The following is a 20,620-nucleotide window of genomic DNA, read 5'->3' as shown; positions in this document are numbered from 1 at the left end:
GGAGACCAAATTTTACATTTTTCTGAATTTTTTTACTATTTATTAAGTATTTTACAAAATTGTTGATCCAACGGTGGCTGCACAAAACAGTAAAACCGTTGGATTAGCGATTTTCAAAGTGAATTAATAAATAGTAAAAAAATTCAGAAAATTATAAAATTTGGTCTCCAAGCATATATTAATATGGAGAATAAGATGAACGGTTCGGATCGACCGTTTGGATTTTGAAAACTTAAATATTGAGCCGTAGCACGGGAGGCCACTATGCTATCCATAGCACCTCAGCCTAACTCTATATATATATATATATATATCGAATTCAATACAGATTTACTCTTCCATAATTCCATTTTAGTGCCCCTAAACTGCTCGTTTTGTATCTTTGATAATTCTAAAACTGCTCGTTTTGTATCTTTGATAATTCACTGTATATTTTCCTGCTATTCTTGTTGTCTTTCCTTTTTACTCCATATATTGGCTAAGAGCAATTGCTACTGGTACATACTATTGATTAAATTAATATGCAAATTACATCTGTTTTCCATTGCGTTTCTTTTACTGTTTACAAAAAAAAATCACAAAAAGGTACAACACATTATGATTACTAGGCCACACATCTTTATCATTTTTGTAGTTTGCATTCAATAAGTTCACCCATACAATTGTATTATCCATTATTTACCCGCTACCGTTTCGTTACCCGATAATATTAACGGGTAAGGGTAGGGTAGGGTACGACCAATTTTTAATGGGTAAGAGTAGGGTATAGGTAAGGTCAATTTTAATGGGTATGGATATGAAAATGTCTCCACCCGATCCGTACCGTACCCATTGACACCCCTAGTGCAGGTGCAGGTGCAGGTGCTTGTTCATTCCACAAATTGGACCAGCCCGATATAATTTTCTTGGGCTTGTACTTTTACAAATGGGCCTCTATATATCTCAGCCCTTTATTTAATAGCCCAAGAAATTCAAATTATTTCGTCCACTTCACTTCAAGTAGGCCGGTCTATTATAATTTATAAACTACGTGTACATTACAATTACAAAGACATTCGTTTCCGAACTGCTTTTTTTCCAAGTCATTTTAGACATCCAAACTCCAAAGGGACAAGATCATTATTTCACAAAGATTCTTGGACTCAATTTTACAACATAATATCTCAATATATGCTTGTGTACCCGTGATACCTTTAGAAGATTCTGAATCATAAAAAAAGACACAGCAATTTTTTTTATTTCAATAAGTTAACACTTAACACAGCAATTTGTGATATTTCAACAAAACATTTTATGGATTTTGAAACTATGATTTTCTACGGTTTTCGGTAATCATGACTTTCTGTGTTTAAATACGGTTTCGTGCGACCAAGTCTTATGTAGTTTCTTAGACGGGTAAATATATTGTTGATAAGTACCAAATATAGTACAAGTGTAATAACGTTGAATGTAATAAAGTAAAAAATTCACAAAAAAAAGAAAAAGAAAAGAAGAGAAGGATTTAAAAATTCTAATTGATCGAAACATTAGGAATTAACAATGACCATATTCATACAATTCAATTAAGTTATATCTCTCAAGTGCTGGGTGAAATATTGTAAAGAATAACTTTTATTGGACATGCATGATTAATTCCCAATACAATTTGACGAGACATAAATATATATATGTCATATGTATACCATAATGATTTAGTGTTGATCTTGCTTTAAATCAATTAAAATATATATAAGGGCTACTATATATACATGCCAAGAATACCAATTTGACATGTTCCATCAAAATATAATCAAATTCACAACCAGATCAAAGAAAAGTACACAAACGCAACAGTAAATAAATCATCATAGTAGAAGTAGAGGCAAAGAGACCCTCCATTATTGCAGATAAGCTTACACAATAAAGAACAAAAGATATGAAATACAAAAATGCTTCCAATTTCATCAAATTTTGTTGCTCTTGTTATCTCAGCTGAAAATGTCCATCTTACAGCTTCCGAGTATATTTTGGTGCAATACATGGCACTGCAAAAGCCTTCTCCATCATGAAACCGGGTAGCTTCAATAAATCATATGCATGTGTACGTTTTTTCTGACATAGTTTTCAAATTTACTATATTATTCTTACAATGCTCAAAATCAATGATACATTTACTATATATCTCATGTATGAAAGCCAACTTATACCTCACTAAACATAATGTCTTGGTTGCTGCTTATGCACTGATAGACCGCGAAGTGCTTAGAGAAGTTCGTAAATTGCCATCAGGTATCATACCTAGTGCTTAAAAGGAAAATAATTTCAGCATACAGTATCAATTATTGGCAAGAGAAATTAAAAATTACGCAGTGAGGAACACTTACTTGAGGACCTCACAGCCAAGAAGCATACGGCAATAACGGCATAACAGAACAAAAGAATTGCTCCTTTCATGTAATTCGAAGTTCCATCCTGAAGTGAATTGCATGATTGAATTTATTAGGAAGTGTCATTAAAAATTTATAACAATAACAATTGCACGTCCAATTGATTCTTAATTACCTGAAGCACCAAGGCAGTTACCAGAATAGTCATCAGAAGAGAACCAGTCTCCATGAGCTTAAAATCTAGATCCATGTCAACACCCATTATCCATGCGACAATCACGCTTAAAGGAACCTACACGTACAGCATTCCGACAAGAGCAAAGTTATTTATTAATAATCTTCCGAGTGATTTTCAATGTTATTTGTAAAGCTGCTGATATATATATATATATATATATATATTAATTAAGCTCACCACAAACACGGCGATCTGGGTTGCTGATCCTAAAGCCACTCCCAGAGTAATATCCTATAGAAAAAAATAAAACTTGAATATTAATTAGCACGAGTCATGTAGGAGTGATTTATAGAGGAGATTTCAATTAGCTGGAGTCACGATTTACTTACCAGCTTACTCTTGACAGCAAACATAACAGCCCCAGCATGTTCTGCTGCATTTCCCACTATTGGTAGTAGAATGATACAAGTAAAACTCACGGATAAACCCCAATATTGTGAAGCTTCCTAACAAACAATATTACAATCAGTCATTCAACTAAAATGCTGCTATGAAAAACAGATAAACAATTAATTTGTGTAGGAATTGGAAAAGAAAGGAGAGACCTCAATGGTATTGACTATGAATTCAGATAGCACAGCAACTAAAACCGTCATGAACACCAACCATGCAAATGCACTCCACCAAGTTAAAACCGGCTGCTCTTCTTCGTCAACTGCATCATCGCCGTCATCACCCTTTTAAACCAGTACAAGAACTATAATTAACATTTAATTTCTTTAGCTTCAATTAATTTCTTTTGGTGTAAGAAAAGGAGGGCCCCCACCTCTTCCAATTCAAAAAGTTGGCTGTGTGTCTTTAGCTGAAAGAAGAGATGCATCCCATAGACCACTAACATAAATATACTGCAAAGCCTAGACATCTCCAGTTGGTTGGAAGGAAAGAAATTGGTCTCAGTAGATGCATAACCATAGCCGTACACAAGAATAAGCAGATGGCAGAACCCCGCAACAAATAGGAGACCTATGCCGATATCTGACTGTTTCTTGTCAAAAATTTGTGGTCTGCGTAAATGTTTTATACCGCCGGCAAAGAGGGACGTGCCAAGAACGAGCAAGAGATTCGACAGAACAGAACCAAGCAACGACCACTTCACCACCTCGATTTGCCCATTGTGCAGTGCAAATAACGCTATGATGAGCTCCGTTGCATTGCCACATGTGGCGTTCAAGAGTCCACCAACTGTTTATAAATGCAATTAATGCAGTAATTAAGTATATCAGCTGATATTTTTAATATATTCTGTTGTCACTAGAAAAAATAAAATAATAATGATTGAATTAAGTAGCATACTTGTAGGGCCCGTGTACAGAGCAAGCTGCCTGTAGTGATCACCCCACCAAGAGCAATTTAAAAAACAGTAGTCATTAGTAAAAACATGTGTAATTATTGAAGGAATGTGGAATTAAAGAACAAACATTGATTCGTTTGGTGGCCATGGAATTAAAGAAAGAGAAATACTCTGTGAGAAAGCTCAGTCGCTCCGCAAGTGGCACCAGCCCAACTAAACTCGCCGCAAATATCCATCCCTTTTAATTTAACAAAGAAATTTGAAGAAATAAGAATTCAAAGTAACGTAGGAAGCCAGCCAGCTTATGCAATTAATTCTAGAAAAAAAATGATTATAGAGGCACGGTTACTACTACTTGCTTACTACTAGCTAGTTACTAAAAAAAAGGTAAAAAGAAAACGACGGTTATCAAACAGGAAGCTTCAAGGAAGGTTCCTATGACTATGAGTGCTCTTTCGGAAATCACAAAAAGGAATGATGGATGGATGGATGGATGGATGAGGCAGCAGAGGAAACGTGGGTTTCATTCCTTGTTGAACAAAAGAACAAAGGAACAGATAGTGGGTTTGGTCAGATCCATTTCCTACTTTAATTTTTGTCACGATTAATTGTTACATAGCAAAACTAAAATATAGAAATAACAAAAGGTGGTGGCGAAATATATGGATGGAATGGAATGGAAATATGGAATTACCTGATTTAAATGAAGGAAAAAGAAGATGAAGGCGACAACGACGAAGGGGAAAAGGAAAAAGAGCTTGGTGTTGAAGAAGATCTCTTGCAAATTAATCAACAAATTGCGTAGACCAAAGCAAGGTACCTGTTTACAAAGAAAAATAAAATGAAGAAGTGTGATGGATGATTCGATGGAACGGAAGAGAATATATAAATATAAATATAAATATAATTGAATAAGAAATTAAATTATCAATAACGAACCTTGGTAAGGAGAGTGACGTCGGATTTCTTTCGGAGAGAGGCGGCGGAAAGGCTGTGAGCGGTGCGACCATGGCGGGAGAGGGCCTTGTGCTGGTGGTGGGGCCCAGAGGTGTTCCCAATCCCGATGTGACCGTTTGAATTGGATCGTTTTGAGGGGAGACTTCTTCCTGCTTCGAGGCCGTCAGGACCCTCCTCTTCTCTCATCCCTTCCATTTTTTTTTAATAAAATAGAAATATATATATATATATATATATATATATTTGTTCTTTATATACTGTTTTGATTTTCTCTTTTTGTTTTCTTTATCTTTTTCCACAGCCACAGGGAGACTGACGGATTGATTTACAAATTACAACACATATATATATATAGGCAGGGGACGGGGGTAGTAGGGGTGGCCGAATGGACTTCGTTTACGATCAAACGGTCTATTTTGAGTTAATACAGACGATTCGGACTCCCAGTATACAGGCTACAGCTTCACAAGCACTTTTCCAACTCCCCACTCTCCAGTATCATCTTTTCTTTTAAAAATTAATAAATAGAAAGAATTTACATAATTCTAAAAAATAAATCATATTTATCAATAATGCTGCCCATAATTTTTCTGCCCACTCAATTTTTAAATAAATTGAGTCTCTGGTTCAGTTAGATGCGCAGGTAATATTCTAGAAAATAAATCTGCTGTAATTCTTGGAAAATTACAGGACCCTGTAATTCCAATCCGAACCGTTGGTCTTTCTCGAGATTTGTGTATGAAAACTTACTTTTTTTTAGATCTGTGCAGAAAATATTTTAACGGTTGATATTGGAATTTCAGGGCCCTGTAATTCCTTCTGGGATTACAGCAGATTCGGACTCAATATTGATCCGAACCATTCAACATGATCTTCATATTAAAATGTGCTTGGATAACAAATAGGATTAATTCTTTAGTTATCAATGGACAAAATACCTCTAATCCCAAAGAGATCAGGAATCATATTAGGCAATATTACAAAGAAATCTTAGGAGAGTCAGGTATTAAATTTGGGTCTATGGATAGCCAGTTCTGGTCATCTTTGGACAAGGTCGCTGACATTGAGAATTCACAGTTGATCTCACCCTTTTAGCAGAGGAGATTAAAATAACTGTCTTTGACTCTGAACCCTCTGGGCTCCTAGCCCTGATGGGTTCACTTTCCTGTTTTACCAACAATTCTGGAATCTGGTACATACAGATATTGAACACTTATATCAGGGCTTCCATCAACAAACCTTGGATTTGCATAAGATCAATAAATCCATAATCTGTTTAATCCCTAAGGAACAGGATGCCCAATTAATTAACAAATTGAGACCTATTAGTCTAGTTAATTGTAGTTTTAAGATCATTTCTAAAGTTCTTACCAGTAGATTAGAGAATATTATGTCTAGACTCATTGATTCTAGTCAATCTACCTTCCTCAAAGGTAGTTACATATTAGATAATGTGTTAATTAGTCAAGAGATAATCCATCATAGACATATTCAAAAACAACCTGGGGTTATCATTAAGGTTGATTTTGAGAAGTCATATGATAAAATTCATTGGACATACATTTTAGAAGTGTTACAACAGAGAAGTTTTAAATCTATTCGGATTCACTGGATACATAGTTGGTTAGTTAGCTCCCAGTCATGCATCAATGTGAATGGAGAGTTAACTTCAGATTTTTACTGCAAAAGAGGAGTGAGGCAGGAAAACCCCATCTCTCCTTTCCTTTTCATTCTGACTGCAGATACACTCAGTCTTATTTTTGCTAAGGGGAGGGAACATCACATACTTACAGGTTTAGGCCCTCCTTGTCTTAATGGATTAGCAATTACCAACTGTCATTATGCAGATGACACTATATTATTTTTAGAAGCTAATTCCCAAAATGTAGAGGCAGCTTGGTGGGCCATGATAGCCTTTGAGGCCGTTTCAGGCATCTAAATGAATCTTCAAAAACTGAAATGTTTTCTATACAAACAGATCTAGGACCATCTCTCTCTGAGTTGTTTATCTGGTCTCTAAATTTGAGTCTAGATTACAAAACTAGAAAGGGCAAATGCTCTCTATAGGTGGTAGACTTACTCTTATAAATTCAGTGTTGTCTTCTATACCACTCTACACATTATCCATATTTAAAATCCCCTTGTCTATCATCAAACAGATTGATAGTATTAGATGTAGATTCCTCTGGCAAGGTACAAATAGAAGTAGGAAAAAATATGCTCTCGTAAATTGGCAGGTTGCTTGTTTTGCTAAAGATGTGGGAGGCCTAGGCATACTAGATCTCCAACAAATGAATACTGCTCTTCTTATGAAATGGTGGTGGAAATTTCATAATCATGAATACTCTAGTTTATGAAAATCTTTACTCATAGCTAAATATTTGATGTGAATTTTACTACACAAGTAATAAATCCTAAAATGCGCTCAATTTGGTTGCAAGTGTACAACCTTATCGAGGAGTACTTAGGGATCGTCTCCACAGGGACAATTTGGAATATTAATTCTAACCTAGCTATTTAATTTAGTAAAAGTGAATTAAATAGGTTTGTGTTTGTTTAGGAAGTTTGCTTGTCGGTGATCAAACTGAATTAACTAAATTCTAAGGTCGAAATGTGGTTTTTAAGCGAGAATGAGAAATTAGGGTTTCTTAGGGTACCTGTCCACTAATGTCACGATTAATTGATTTACTAAAGTTGTTCTTATAATTATGAAGGCACAGTAGAGTGTTATAGGTATAAAGTGATATCTCTATATTAATACCATCTTTAAATTAGTATAAATGTCGCCTCTCGGTACTTGGTTGCACTAATCCAAAGTCATTAAGTCCTTAACTGTCCCAATTGGTGTAGAAAGTTATTCGTCACCTCTCGGTACTTGGTACAATTTTCTAACCTATCGGGTTAAGCCCGTATAAGACAAGCGTCGCCTCTCGGTACTTAGCCTATCAAATACCCTATTCTTTATGGTCAGGACTAAATATTCAATCTCTCGATTGCAAATATCAAATCCTAGGGTTTCATGCAATTTCGATTAAGTCATCACAATCAAACAATATAAAGAATAGATCATACCAAGGAACAAGTAAATATAATATAAAATCAACTAATTCATGACACAAGTTTCAAGCATAACCCTAATCAACCCTAGAAATGACCTTAGCCGACCATGGCTAAAGCACAAAAGAGAATAAACAAGTAAGAGAGTTCTAAAAGAAAGAAATCAATATAACCGCTCGAAGAATTCGCTATCTTCTTCTCCTTCTTTTTGTCTCTCCTTTTTTTCTCTATTCTCCTCTGCTTTTCTCCCTTTCTAATGTCTAAAATTCGTCCTTAAAAACCAGTTATCCCCCTTCCAGAAATAAAAACAACTAATAATAGCAAAAATATCGTTCTGGAACTGTTTATTGCGGGCCGCAATAATTATAAAATCGCGTCTGGAATGAGGCTGAGTGATCCCTTGCGGGCCGCAATAAGCTTGGTTGCGGGTCGCAATAAAAGCGCTGGAAATTCAGGCTGGAAGCTGTTCTGTCTGGGTTGGTTGCGGCCCGCAATAAATTAATTGCGGCCCGCAATAAAAGAGAAAATTCGCCAGACTTCGTGCTGTCTTGCTCCAGATAATTTGTCTTCCTCCGTTAAGCTCCAAGCACTTGATTGCGTACAAAATAAACACAACTAGGGCAGTAACTTGAACTTTTAAACATTTCTAACCTAATTAAATTCTAATTTCAACAAAACTCGACTTAATTTACACAACAAACCCTAGGTTTCAACATATATCATTTTGACTTATCAAATTCCCCCAAGCCTAGTCTTTGCTTGTCCCAAGCAAGTCTAAACCCTCACGGGAATCCCCGGGTTTTGTTAATGTATTTTAAACCAAGTTATCTAAACTATCCTAATAACAAAGACTTAAAAAAAATAAAATTGGTCAGTCAAGGCAAATTAGGGTTCAAACAATGTAATTCAAAGCATGAGTGTGTCAAACAATTATGCGGGTTTCTTTCAATGATCTTCTTCACCTCACAAACGCACGTGTTGATTTTAATTAAGCAAGTTTATATCTATATGACACTTCAGAATTAGTTAATCTTAAATTTTTCTCCCCGTTCTACAAGTGACAACCAATTCCAGAAAATCCTTCGAAAAATTAAATTTTTGTTAGGGGCGTAGACTGTGCCTGATGCTTTGACTTTTTTTTTTTTTTTACTTGTGCATCCGTCTGTTTTTGGCTCACTCATTTTTCCACTCATTTTTATTTTTATTTATTTTTTTTTATGCGGATGTATCTGTCCTAAGGACTTCAATCCAACATAGCTCACTTTTTTCAGCCTACACCTTTGTTCAATTAAGTTCAATTTGAAAAGGATTTCTGAGTCTCGCGCAAAGTCTCCTACGGGCACCAAGCCTTTCGGAAACTCTTGGCATTGCGCATCTGAGACTTGATTTTCAACATGTAGAGAGGTTCTAATTTAAGACCACAGGTACTAAGGTGTCATAAAACATAAACTTACCAAACTATTATGCCAACTTGCGCCATGTGGTTATACCATTGAAATCCCCACTTAGATTTTTATATTCTCTCAAGGCTTCAAATTTAATTGTTTTTCCCCTAAATAGCACAAAACTTATCATTTTTATGCGAATAAACAAACAAAATAAATAACCTAACCCTAAGATACAATTTCCAATTTTTAACCCCCCCAAGCCTAAACATTGGCACCGCCTCGGTGCAATAAACAAGCTGATGAAAGGTAAAAAAAAAGAAGATGAAAGAAACTCACAATGAGAATCAGGTTGGTGGATGTGGTGGAGTAGTCCCCTGAGAAGATGTACCAGTCGCTGGTGGTGATGGACGCGTAGGTCGGCGGCGCTGCGGTATCGGGTTAGCAGAAACAAAGCCGGAGTCAGACATATGCCCGTAGATGCGATCCGTCCGATGGTAAGTACCATGCTGCTGCTCAGCTATCTCATCCACCGTCCCTGCAAGGTCCGTGTACTGGACATGCATACGCCCCATCTGTGCGGTGAGCTGAGTCATGTCGAAATGAGAAGTGCCGAACTGACCCGTCATGTAGGCCCGATGCTCAGTAAACTGCCCTCCTATGTGAGTACGGAGGTCGGCAATCTGTCGATCTACAGAGTTGAACCGCTCATCCACATAATCGCGCAATTTTGTGATGTTGGTCTTCATAGTCTGCATCAACTCGTACATTTGCTGCGGGGTCACTTGGTCAGGACCGGGAGCCCAGAATGGAGGAGGAGGCTGAGGCTGCTCAGGTGGAGGGATCCCAAATGGATCAACAGCGGCTTGTGCGGCAGGCTGGTGTGGTTGTGCCACATTAAGGGGCAGAATCCAAGTGGAAGGATCTGCCCTATCGATCGGTATTGGCAGAGGTACAGGAATCTGCCGACCGTTGGAAATGAAAAAGAAAGAGTTTCCAATTCTAGAGAAAATACCAGCCGACTGAAGATATGCCATGTCAATGAACTCGGTTTGCTTTTGGAGGCGATGGGTAGGGACTTTGTAAACTGGCCCGTCTGCAGGAATGACCCCATGGTAGATGTCAAGACGGGTCACAAACCCACCGCAAGAGATCATACCGCCCGGAGTGGCATTTGTCCGCACGTTCAAGAGATTGTCAATGAAGAAGCTACCAATGTGGGGTAATTTCTCGGGACTGGTCAGAGCATGGATCATGGCATAGATGAAGTATGTCTCGCACTCGGTCTCGCACTCGCCCAAGGTACCCACCGTCTCACCGCGTGCAAAGATAGTGAAGGCGAGCGCACGCTGGATGTAGCGAAACACTGGGTGGCTGATCTGACTGGCCTTGTAAGTCCGCCGAGGACCACCGATCAGCTGGCAGGAGAAGTCATAAAAACTGGAATCCGGCTCCCAATTTGGCACCGTCACTGCCTCAGGCTGGTGAGGGAACCCCAGGAGGTTGCTGAGTTCCTCAATTGTAATCTGGTACTCTGCACCGTCCAAATAGTACTGCAATAAAACATCATCCTCCATGTGAAGAGAAGATAGAAACTCATAAGTCAAAGTGCGGTACACAGGAAATGGTCTGGTACAGTAGTCCCAAATACCAAGAGAAGACATGAGGGAATGAACCTCATCTAAAATGCCCAACTGCTGAAGGGTAGGTATGTGAACATACTTGGGCTGGACAACCTTTTTGGTTTTAAGAATTTGGAAATTTTCACGTGCTTTTGGATGCACAAACCTAAGACCATAGTCAGGGTCACGGTTTTCAGGCCACTGATTTTGAGGTAAAGTGGTCTAGTCAGGCTGGTCAGACATTTCGATATCACCAGACCCACTAGTGGTACTGGCTCCTCTATATTGTTTGGACCGTTTTCGTTGTAGGAAATCCTCTTCCGTGGTTACTTTATCCTTTCCCCTTGTTTTTGGTGGCATTTTTGGTACCGTACGGTTCAATTCAAGCACAATTCACAATTTGGTACAATTCAAGCACAATTCGCAATTCGATTTACCTTGATTGATTCAATTGAAATTAAAGAGAGTTAGAGATACAACCGAATGCGTGCAATCAAACCAATGTGAAGTGATGGAGTCGAGTAGAGCAACCGAGAAGTCCAAACGCCGAGTCGATGCTCCAAATTCCAGAAAAATCAGCAAGGAAATGCCTTCTGTGAGCTTAATTGCGGGCCGCAATAAACCTGGTTGCGGGCCGCAATAAGGCCGTGGAGATTACAGAAATTGGCTCTGTCTTCTTCGTTGCAGACCGCAATAAATGGAATTGCGGGTCGCAATGGGTCTGCGTGAAAGGTGAAGAGGGAGGCTTCCTGACAGCTTGGTTGCGGGCCGCAATACGCGCGGTGGAGAGGCGGCGGCTGATCGGTGTAGTATTGGGTTGGCTTTTGTAGAGAGAGAAAGAGAGAGAAAGGGTTGTAGAGAGAGATGGAGAGAATGAGATGAGTTAGAGAGAGATTGGGAGAAAGTGATTGAGAGAGAGATGAGGGAAAGGGATTGAGAGAGAGATGAGGGAGAAAGAAGAAGAAAAGGCGGAGAGGGAGAGGAGTTGTCAGGGAGCAATGAAATTTTTGCAGAAAAGCCCCCCCTTTTATCACAATTTTTCGCGTCTGTTGGGCCTCCATTTCGGTCCACAATAAGTTGATCACGGGCTGCAATGTAAATTTTTTTTTTTTCGCTCTGACTCCTTGGTTGCGGCCCGCAATAAAGGCTGAAATTTCTAACTAAACTTCAGAAATTCTCTGTTTGCTTCATTTCGGCCCGCAATAATATTATTGCGGACCGCAATAAAAGCTGAAATTTTCTGAAAAACCTAAATTAACCTATCTAAATGCAAATTAATTTTAAAGTACGAAATTTAAACATGCAAAAAGGTAAATTGCTTGGGTTGCCTCCCAAGAAGCGCTCGTTTAGGGTCTCGAGCTTGACCATTCTCCTCTTTTAGTTCATTGGTGCATCGGTAAGGGAGATGTTAATCTTCCCTTCAACCGGTTCTCCATGATTGTACACCTTGAGCCTCTGGCCATTTACTTTAAATGCGCCAGTTCGTTCGCTCCAGATTTCTATCGCCCCATGTTCAAAAACGCGTTTCACCTGAAACGGGCCGCTCCATTTGGACTTGAGTTTTCCTGCAAAGAGTTTAAAACGTGAATTGAACAATAAAACATAATCACCAATATTAAACTCCCTTCGTATGATGTGCTTGTCATGCCATTGTTTCGTTTTCTCCTTGTAAATTTTGGCATTCTCATATGCGCTGAGGCGGATCTCCTCAAGTTCATGCAAGTCGAGGACGCGCTTGTTACCCGCTTGAAGCATGTCAAAGTTGAGAGACTTGATAGCCCAAAATGCCTTGTGCTCCAGTTCAACGGGCAAATGACATGGCTTGCCATAGACAAGCTTGAAAGGAGTCATGCCAATTGGGGTTTTGTAGGCTGTGCGGTACGCCCAAAGTGCGTCATCCAGTCTCAAACTCCAGTCTTTTCGGGTCAAGTCTACAGCGGTTTGGAGGATGTGCTTGATCTCTCGGTTTGATACTTCAACTTGGCCACTTGTTTGCGGATGATACGGAGTCGCGACTTTGTGCCTTACGCCATATTTCTCCATTAGGGTTTGAAAGGAGCGGTTGATGAAGTGAGAACCTCCATCACTGATCACTACCCTTGGAACACCGAATCTTGGAAAAATTATCTTTTGGAAAAGGCGCTTGACAGTCTTTGAGTCGGCTCTTGGACTTGGTATTGCTTCTACCCACTTGGAGACATAGTCCACCGCTACAAGGATGTACTTGTTGTTGCATGAACTTGGAAATGGCCCCATGAAGTCAATGCCCCATACATCGAATAATTCGACTTCCAGAATGCTTTGTTGAGGCATCTCGTGTCGCTTGGTTATGCTGCCCATCCTTTGACATTTGTCACAAGAGAGAACAAACAACCTTGTGTCCTTAAAAAGGGTTGGCCAATAGAAACCGGCTTGCAGGACTTTGGCGGCCATTTTGTTGGTTGAAGCATGTCCGCCATAGGGTGATGAATGACAGTGGTAGAGAATCGATTGAACCTCATCATGTGGAATGCATCTTCTATGAATCCCATCAACACCAAGCTTGAAGAGATATGGGTCGTCCCAATAGTAATGCTTGGCATCCGCATAGAACTTCTTTCGGGATTGGTATGTGAGGTTTGGTGGTAGAGCCCCGCATGCAAGAAAATTGGCAATGTCTGCGAACCATGGGTATTTGATCCTACCCACTTGGTAGAGCTGCTCATCGGCAAAATAGTCATCAATGGGTAAGTCTTCATTTGGTTCAGGTTTGATGCGCGAAAGGTGGTCAGCTACAAGGTTTTCGGTACCCTTCTTGTCTCTAATCTCCAGGTCGAACTCTTGGAGTAGAAGGATCCAACGGATGAGACGGGGTTTGGCATCTTTTTTCGTGAGAAGATAGCGAACTGCGGCGTGATCCGTGTAGACTATCACCTTGGAACCAACTAGGTAAGGTCTAAACTTGTTGATGGCGAAAACCACCGCAAGTAGCTCCTTTTCGGTAGTGGTGTAGTTGATTTGAGCCTCATCCAGAACCTTGCTTGCATAGTAGATGGCGCACGGCTTTTTGTCAATTCGTTGCCCTAGCACTGCTCCAACGGCGTAATCGCTCGCATCGCACATAATCTCGAAAGATTCGCTCCAATTTGGTGGTTGCAGGATGGGAGCGGAGATCAATGCTTCCTTTAACCTATTAAAAGCATCTAGACAATCTTGGGTAAAATCAAATGGAGCATCTTTTAGCAAAAGATTAGTCAAGGGTTTAGCAATTTTAGAAAAGTCCTTAATGAACCTTCTATAGAACCCAGCGTGTCCCAGAATACTTCTAACCCCTTTAACATTTGTTGGTGGAGGTAACTTTTCAATTACCTCAATCTTTGCACGGTCAACCTCTAAACCCTTAGCGGAAATAACATGACCTAAAACAACACCCTCTTGTACCATAAAATGGCATTTTTCCCAGTTCAAGACAAGATTTACCTCTTCACATCTTTGTAGGACTTTGGATAGGTTTAACAAACATTCATCAAAAGTGGTACCATAAACCGAGAAGTCATCCATGAAAACTTCCATAGATTTCTCAATTAGGTCAGAAAATATACCCATCATAGCCCTTTGAAATGTTGCAGGTGCATTGCACAAACCAAAGGGCATCCTACGATATGCAAAGGTACCGTATGGACATGTAAAAGTGGTCTTTTCTTGGTCATCAGGGTGAATTGGTACTTGAAAGAACCCACTATAACCATCAAGATAACAAAAGAAAGAGTGCTTAGCTAGCCGTTCAAGCAATTGATCAATGAACGGAAGAGGGAAGTGATCCTTGCGTGTGCCGATATTGAGCTTTCGATAGTCGATGCACATGCGCCATCCCGTCACGAGTCGTGTTGCAATCGGTTCGCCATTCTCTCCTTCTATCACTGTTGTCCCTCCCTTCTTTGGCACCACATGGATTGGGCTCACCCATTTACTGTCGGAGATTGAATAGATGATGCCGGCATCAAGAAGTTTCTGAATCTCCTTCCGCACCACCTCACTAAGGTTCTGGTTCAATCTTCGTTGTCCTTCAATGGTTGGCTTGTGTCCTTCCTCCATGAGAATGCGGTGCATGCAGATGGAAGGGTTGATTCCTTTGAGGTCATCTATGGTGTAACCAATGGCCTTTTTGTGCTTCCTCAAAATTGTCAAGAGTTGGTCGGTTTGGTCTTGGTCCAGGGATGCATTAACAATAACAGGGTAAGTTTGGTTCGGGCCAAGGTATTCGTAGCGTAAGGTCGAGGGTAATGGCTTGAGTTCTACTTTGGGTGCATCCTCCAAGGTTTCGGCAAAGTTTGGAAGGGTCTCGGCGGTTGAAACCTGAAAAATTGGGCTCAGAATAGGCTCTTTGTCAATCTGGGAAGGGTTATTGCGGGCCGCAATAAATTCTGATTTCTGCAGATTCTCTGTCTGAATTGGTTGCGGGCCGCAATAACTGTGCGAAACTCTTCCTTCTCTGTCTGGATTGGCTGCGGACCGCAATAACTTTCATTGCGGGCCGCAATAACATCTACAGAACCCGTTTGGTTGGCTTTTTCGCACTCCTGATCCATCCAATACTCAAATGAACCCTTCTCCAAGTTGTTCAACAACTCCTCATCTATCAACCTGTCAAGAATCTCAACACTAAAAACACTTTGATCATTAGATGGATATCTCATGGATCTTTTGATGTCAAATGTTAATTTTTCTTCACCAATGTTCATTGTTATAATTCCATCATGAACATAAATCACGGCTTTTGTCGTATTGAGAAATGGGCGACCTAACAAGAGTGGAGTGTGAGTGTCCTCATCCATGTCAACCACAACAAAGTCTATTGGAACAAAGAATTTACCAATTTGAATTGGCAAGTCCTCTACCACTCCTAGGGGTAACTTAACCGATTGGTCTGCCAATTGGAGAGAAATTCTAGTTGGCTTAAGTTCCCCAACACCTAACCTATCATAAACCGACTTTGGCATGAGGCTTACACTTGCTCCTAGATCACAGAGTGCACGTTTAAATTGGACATTTCCTATTGAACATGGTATGGAAAATTTACCCGGATCATCCAACTTTTTGGGCAATTCATTCATTACCATGGCACTACTGTTTGTATCTAAGGATACCATTTGTACTTCCTCAAGCTTACGCCTATTCGAAAGAATGTCCTTGAAAAATTTGGTGTAAACCGGCATTTGGGTCATTACCTCAGTCAATGGTAGGTTCACATGCAATTGTTTCATCAATTCAAGGAATTTGGCAAATTGTTTGTCGGTCTTCTCATTCTTAAATCTACCAGGAAAGGGTGCATACTTGTGAGGAGGGATATAGAGAGGTACCTGCTGTGCACTTACCTTTGGCATCTCATCTTGAGAGGGCTTTGCTTGTTCCGCATGGCCGCTTGGTGCAATTGGTGTGGTTTCCTTCGAGGCGAAATCCTCATGTGTGGAGATGTGCTCATCATTGGTTCGTGCCTCTTCTCCTTGCGGTTGTATGAAGTCATGCTTTGGCATAGGTGGATCCTCATATTGCGTACCGCTGAGAAGCATGTGCCTAACCGCCTTGACATCCCTGGGGTTGCTCTCAGGTTTTGGTGGAAGGGAGCCCGGTTGGTGAGAGAATTGGGTAGCTTGTTGTGCAACTTGGTTTTCAAGCAATTTGTTTTGGGTTGCCAACATGTCTACCTTTTTGGTCAATTCATCGAATTTTTGATTTTGACTTGTCATGAAAGTCTCCATCATTAGTTCAAGATTGGATTTTGGTTGTGCGTTAGAATTATACCCTTGGTTACCATAACCTTGATTTGGTCTATTAAATTTTGAGTTACCTTGGGTATTTTGGTCATTTTGTCTCCACGCAAAGTTTGGGTGGTTTCTCCAACTGGGATTGTAGGTATTGGAGTAAGGATTGTTATTCGGTTTGAAATTTCCTTGGTTTATGGCATTAACTTCCTCATGACTAACCTCATTACTTATACCACAATTGATTGCTAAATGGTCGGTTCCACCACAAATTGAACAAGGAAGAGAAGAATGATAGTTTACCGAATTTACGCTCATTTGATCAATTTTGCGATTTAAAGCGGCAATTTCTGCGACCATGTTTGAATTCGAATTCACCTCCTTCATTCCCCGTTGCAGGATGATCGGGGTCTCCCTAGGGTTGTGCCATTGACTTTGGTTGAGAGCCATGTCATCAACCAACTTGTATCCATCAATAGCCCCCTTGTTCATGAGGCTACCTCCAGCGGCTGCATCTAGCATGCCTTTGTCATGTGGCATGAGGCTGTTGTAGAAAATTTGCAATAAATTCCACCCTTCTATACCATGATGAGGGCAGCACCTCTGCAATTCTTGAAATCTTTCCCACGCCTCGCTCATGGTTTCATCTCCTTTTTGTCGGAAATTGTGGATTTGATGGCGCAAGGAGTTTGTTTTTGATGGTGGAAAGAACTTGTTGAGGAAAGCATTCGCCACCTTAGGCCAAGTGTTCATGTTCTCAGGCCGTTGTCCCCTTATCCAACCTTTAGCCTTGTCTGCAAGGGAAAAAGTGAAAGCCATCACTTTAAGATCATCAGGAGAAACAGTTTGTACCTTGATTGTACTACAGATTTCTTCAAAGTTGGCTAAGTGTTGTGTGGTATCTTCATGAGGCAGACCATGGAAAAGATTGCGCTGCACCATGCTAACCCATGCAGGAGGAATTTGGTATTCCTCCGCATTGATAGTAGGTGTCGTGTACCCAAGGTGGATTTCCTCAGCCCTAGGTGCCGTAAAGTCTCTCAAAGGGCGGTTGGCATCGGCTGCTTCATGATTTTCTCTTTCTACATTAGCTGCCCTCAAACGTTGAAGTTCATTGGCCATCCGATCCCTTTCTCTTTGAAGGTTTTGAAACCTAGCATCCTCATTTCCGGTCGACATGTCTAACCGGCGTGGATTCAAGGGTAAGAAAGGTCCCCTTGTTGGGTGCTTGTTTCTTCTCTCGTAGAAAAGATGAGTTGATCCTCTCCTCGAAAACCACTCAACCAAATCTGTGGCGTCCGGAGTTGGAGGCTCCTCTGCCAGATTTCAACCTAAAATGAGAGAGAAAGAAAACAAAAGAAAATTAAAAACAATTACTAACTAAATTACTTAGGTCTGAAATAATATTCACCGTTGTTCCCGGCAACGGCGCCAAAAACTTGATGTGAATTTTACTACACAAGTAATAAATCCTAAAATGCGCTCAATTTGGTTGCAAGTGTACAACCTTATCGAGGAGTACTTAGGGATCGTCTCCACAGGGACAATTTGGAATATTAATTCTAACCTAGCTATTTAATTTAGTAAAAGTGAATTAAATAGGTTTGTGTTTGTTTAGGAAGTTTGCTTGTCGGTGATCAAACTGAATTAACTAAATTCTAAGGTCGAAATGTGGTTTTTAAGCGAGAATGAGAAATTAGGGTTTCTTAGGGTACCTGTCCACTAATGTCACGATTAATTGATTTACTAAAGTTGTTCTTATAATTATGAAGGCACAGTAGAGTGTTATAGGTATAAAGTGATATCTCTATATTAATACCATCTTTAAATTAGTATAAATGTCGCCTCTCGGTACTTGGTTACACTAATCCAAAGTCATTAAGTCCTTAACTGTCCCAATTGGTGTAGAAAGTTATTCGTCACCTCTCGGTACTTGGTACAATTTTCTAACCTATCGGGTTAAGCCCGTATAAGACAAGCGTCGCCTCTCGGTACTTAGCCTATCAAATACCCTATTCTTTATGGTCAGGACTAAATATTCAATCTCTCGATTGCAAATATCAAATCCTAGGGTTTCATGCAATTTCGATTAAGTCATCACAATCAAACAATATAAAGAATAGATCATACCAAGGAACAAGTAAATATAATATAAAATCAACTAATTCATGACACAAGTTTCAAGCATAACCCTAATCAACCCTAGAAATGACCTTAGCTGACCATGGCTAAAGCACAAAAGAGAATAAACAAGTAAGAGAGTTCTAAAAGAAAGAAATCAATATAACCGCTCGAAGAATTCGCTATCTTCTTCTCCTTCTTTTTGTCTCTCCTTTTTTTCTCTATTCTCCTCTGCTTTTCTCCCTTTCTAATGTCTAAAATTCGTCCTTAAAAACCAGTTATCCCCCTTCCAGAAATAAAAACAACTAATAATAGCAAAAATATCATTCTGGAACTGTTTATTGCGGGCCGCAATAAATTCCTTGCGGGCCGCAATAAATTCCTTGCGGGCCGCAATAAATTCCTTGCGGGCCGCAATAATTATAAAATCGCGTCTGGAATGAGGCTGAGTGATCCCTTGCGGGCCGCAATAAGCTTGGTTGCGGGTCGCAATAAAAGCGTTGGAAATTCAGGCTGGAAGCTGTTCTGTCTGGGTTGGTTGCGGCCCGCAATAAATTAATTGCGGCCCACAATAAAAGAGAAAATTCGCCAGACTTCGTGCTGTCTTGCTCCAGATAATTCGTCTTCCTCCATTAAGCTCCAAGCACTTGATTGCCTACAAAATAAACACAACTAGGGCAGTAACTTGAACTTTTAAACATTTCTAACCTAATTAAATTCTAATTTCAACAAAACTCGGCTTAATTTACACAACAAACCCTAGGTTTCAACATATATCGTTTTGACTTATCAATATTACATAGGACATGCTGTTCCTTACTCTCATTTTTGGAAAACCATTATGGCCTTAGACAATTTAGGTAGGGTTAGTGTTATTAACCATCCTGGCTCACATTCTACTCTGAAATTTTGGACTGACACATGGAATAATCAACTAGTTTTGCATGTTCAGTATCCTACATTGTATGAGATCTGTTCTAATAAAAACATTACCCTCAATGCAGTTGTCCAATCACAAGGCAGGGCAATTAGTTTTATGAGACATTTTGATCAAGTAACATTAGAGGAATGGTTATCTGTTTTACATCTTATTAGTACAGTCTCCTTTACACATGCTCATGACAGCATGTCTTGGAAATGGGATCCGTCTAGGTTATTTACTGTTCAATCTCTATATAGGATCTTAAATTTTAGAGGGATTAGATTTCCCAATGCAATGATTTGGTGGAAATTATCTATTCCTTACAAGATTAAAACTTTCATGTGGCTTGTAGCTAGAAACATAATCCTTACAAAAAGAAATCTTAGTAGAAGGGGGTGGAATGGATCCACTACTTGTCAATTCTGTCAAGCAGAGGAAACTACCAACCACCTATTCATTTTATGTCCCCTAGCTTAACAATTATGGTTTTGGATGGGTTTAAGCCAACATCATTTTTCCAACTGGTCTTCTATCACTGATATATTGCAATTTGCCAACTCTCTCTCAAGACTTTCCAAAACAACATTTTTGATCATGTTTAGTGCTTTTTGTTGGACTATATGGAAATTGAGAAATGAATATTGCTTTAATCCAACATCCCGTAAAACTTTTAGAACAATAGTATTGTTAATAATTTCTCTTATCACTTATTGGGCAGAAAATTTCAAAAAACAGGTTAGAGACATTGTGCAAGCTGAGTGCATGCCGGAGGACATTGATCTCATTCCCCTGTAGGTGTGGGACCCCACTAGTGTGCAAGAGGTGGAACCAGGACTCCAAATGGTCATATACCAGCCCCCTTCTCCTGGAGGAGACGAGTCTACTGAAGCCAGTGCTATTTAGCTTATCCTAGTTTATTT

The 20,620-nt window shown here is 39.7% G+C and overlaps 2 protein-coding genes and 1 non-coding gene across 4 annotated transcripts; 1 reads left to right on the top strand and 2 right to left on the bottom strand.

Moving 5' to 3' along the window:
- Positions 1–1,856: 1,856 nt before the first annotated feature.
- On the bottom strand, positions 1,857–5,156 carry LOC144572198 (vacuolar cation/proton exchanger 1a-like). 2 transcript variants are annotated; one of them, XM_078321656.1, is made up of 11 exons: positions 4,835–5,156; positions 4,590–4,715; positions 4,066–4,133; positions 3,898–3,926; positions 3,371–3,786; positions 3,150–3,281; positions 2,934–3,050; positions 2,782–2,835; positions 2,542–2,658; positions 2,364–2,451; positions 1,857–2,283 (listed from the first exon to the last, which is right to left on the bottom strand). In XM_078321656.1, the coding sequence occupies exons 1-11, from the start codon at positions 5,045–5,047 to the stop codon at positions 2,216–2,218; spliced, it is 1,428 nt and encodes a 475-aa protein (XP_078177782.1). In that variant the 5' UTR covers positions 5,048–5,156; the 3' UTR covers positions 1,857–2,215. The 2 variants fall into 2 exon arrangements, with proteins under 2 accessions (XP_078177782.1, XP_078177783.1); XM_078321657.1 differs by having other exon boundaries at positions 1,857–2,277.
- A 7,137-nt stretch (positions 5,157–12,293) lies between these two features.
- Positions 12,294–17,836, bottom strand: LOC144572238 (uncharacterized). The gene is made up of 4 exons (XM_078321703.1): positions 16,744–17,836; positions 15,368–16,557; positions 14,762–15,251; positions 12,294–14,287 (listed from the first exon to the last, which is right to left on the bottom strand). The coding sequence occupies exons 1-4, from the start codon at positions 17,834–17,836 to the stop codon at positions 12,294–12,296; spliced, it is 4,767 nt and encodes a 1,588-aa protein (XP_078177829.1).
- Positions 17,238–17,348, top strand: LOC144572905 (small nucleolar RNA R71). The gene has a single exon (XR_013517831.1). It is a non-coding gene; the product is annotated as a small nucleolar RNA R71 (small nucleolar RNA).
- Positions 17,837–20,620: the final 2,784 nt, after the last annotated feature.

The sequence above is a fragment of the Carex rostrata genome, chromosome 20 (assembly GCF_964058835.1).
Source record: "Carex rostrata chromosome 20, lpCarRost1.2, whole genome shotgun sequence".
NCBI classification, from domain to species: domain Eukaryota; kingdom Viridiplantae; phylum Streptophyta; class Magnoliopsida; order Poales; family Cyperaceae; genus Carex; species Carex rostrata.
Note: the sequence above shows the minus strand (reverse complement) of the source record. Positions and strands in the feature narration are given on the sequence as shown.

What these genes read in the sequence shown, in the direction of transcription:
- LOC144572198 (XM_078321656.1), bottom strand. Translation starts at nt 5,047, where the DNA reads ATGGAAGGGATGAGAGAAGAGGAGGGTCCTGACGGCCTCGAAGCAGGA. An exon ending in ACGTCACTCTCCTTACCAAG is followed by an intron (nt 4,716 to 4,834) that starts GTTCGTTATTGA and finishes CTTTGTAAACAG; the next exon opens with GTACCTTGCTTTGGTCTACG. An exon ending in TCTGTACACGGGCCCTACAA is followed by an intron (nt 3,787 to 3,897) that starts GTATGCTACTTA and finishes ATTTATAAACAG; the next exon opens with TTGGTGGACTCTTGAACGCC.
- LOC144572238 (XM_078321703.1), bottom strand. Translation starts at nt 17,836, where the DNA reads ATGTCGACCGGAAATGAGGATGCTAGGTTTCAAAACCTTCAAAGAGAA. An exon ending in AGAAGGAAGAGTTTCGCACA is followed by an intron (nt 15,252 to 15,367) that starts GTTATTGCGGCC and finishes CCAATTTTTCAG; the next exon opens with GTTTCAACCGCCGAGACCCT. An exon ending in ACGACTCGTGACGGGATGGC is followed by an intron (nt 14,288 to 14,761) that starts GCATGTGCATCG and finishes CTAAGGGTTTAG; the next exon opens with AGGTTGACCGTGCAAAGATT.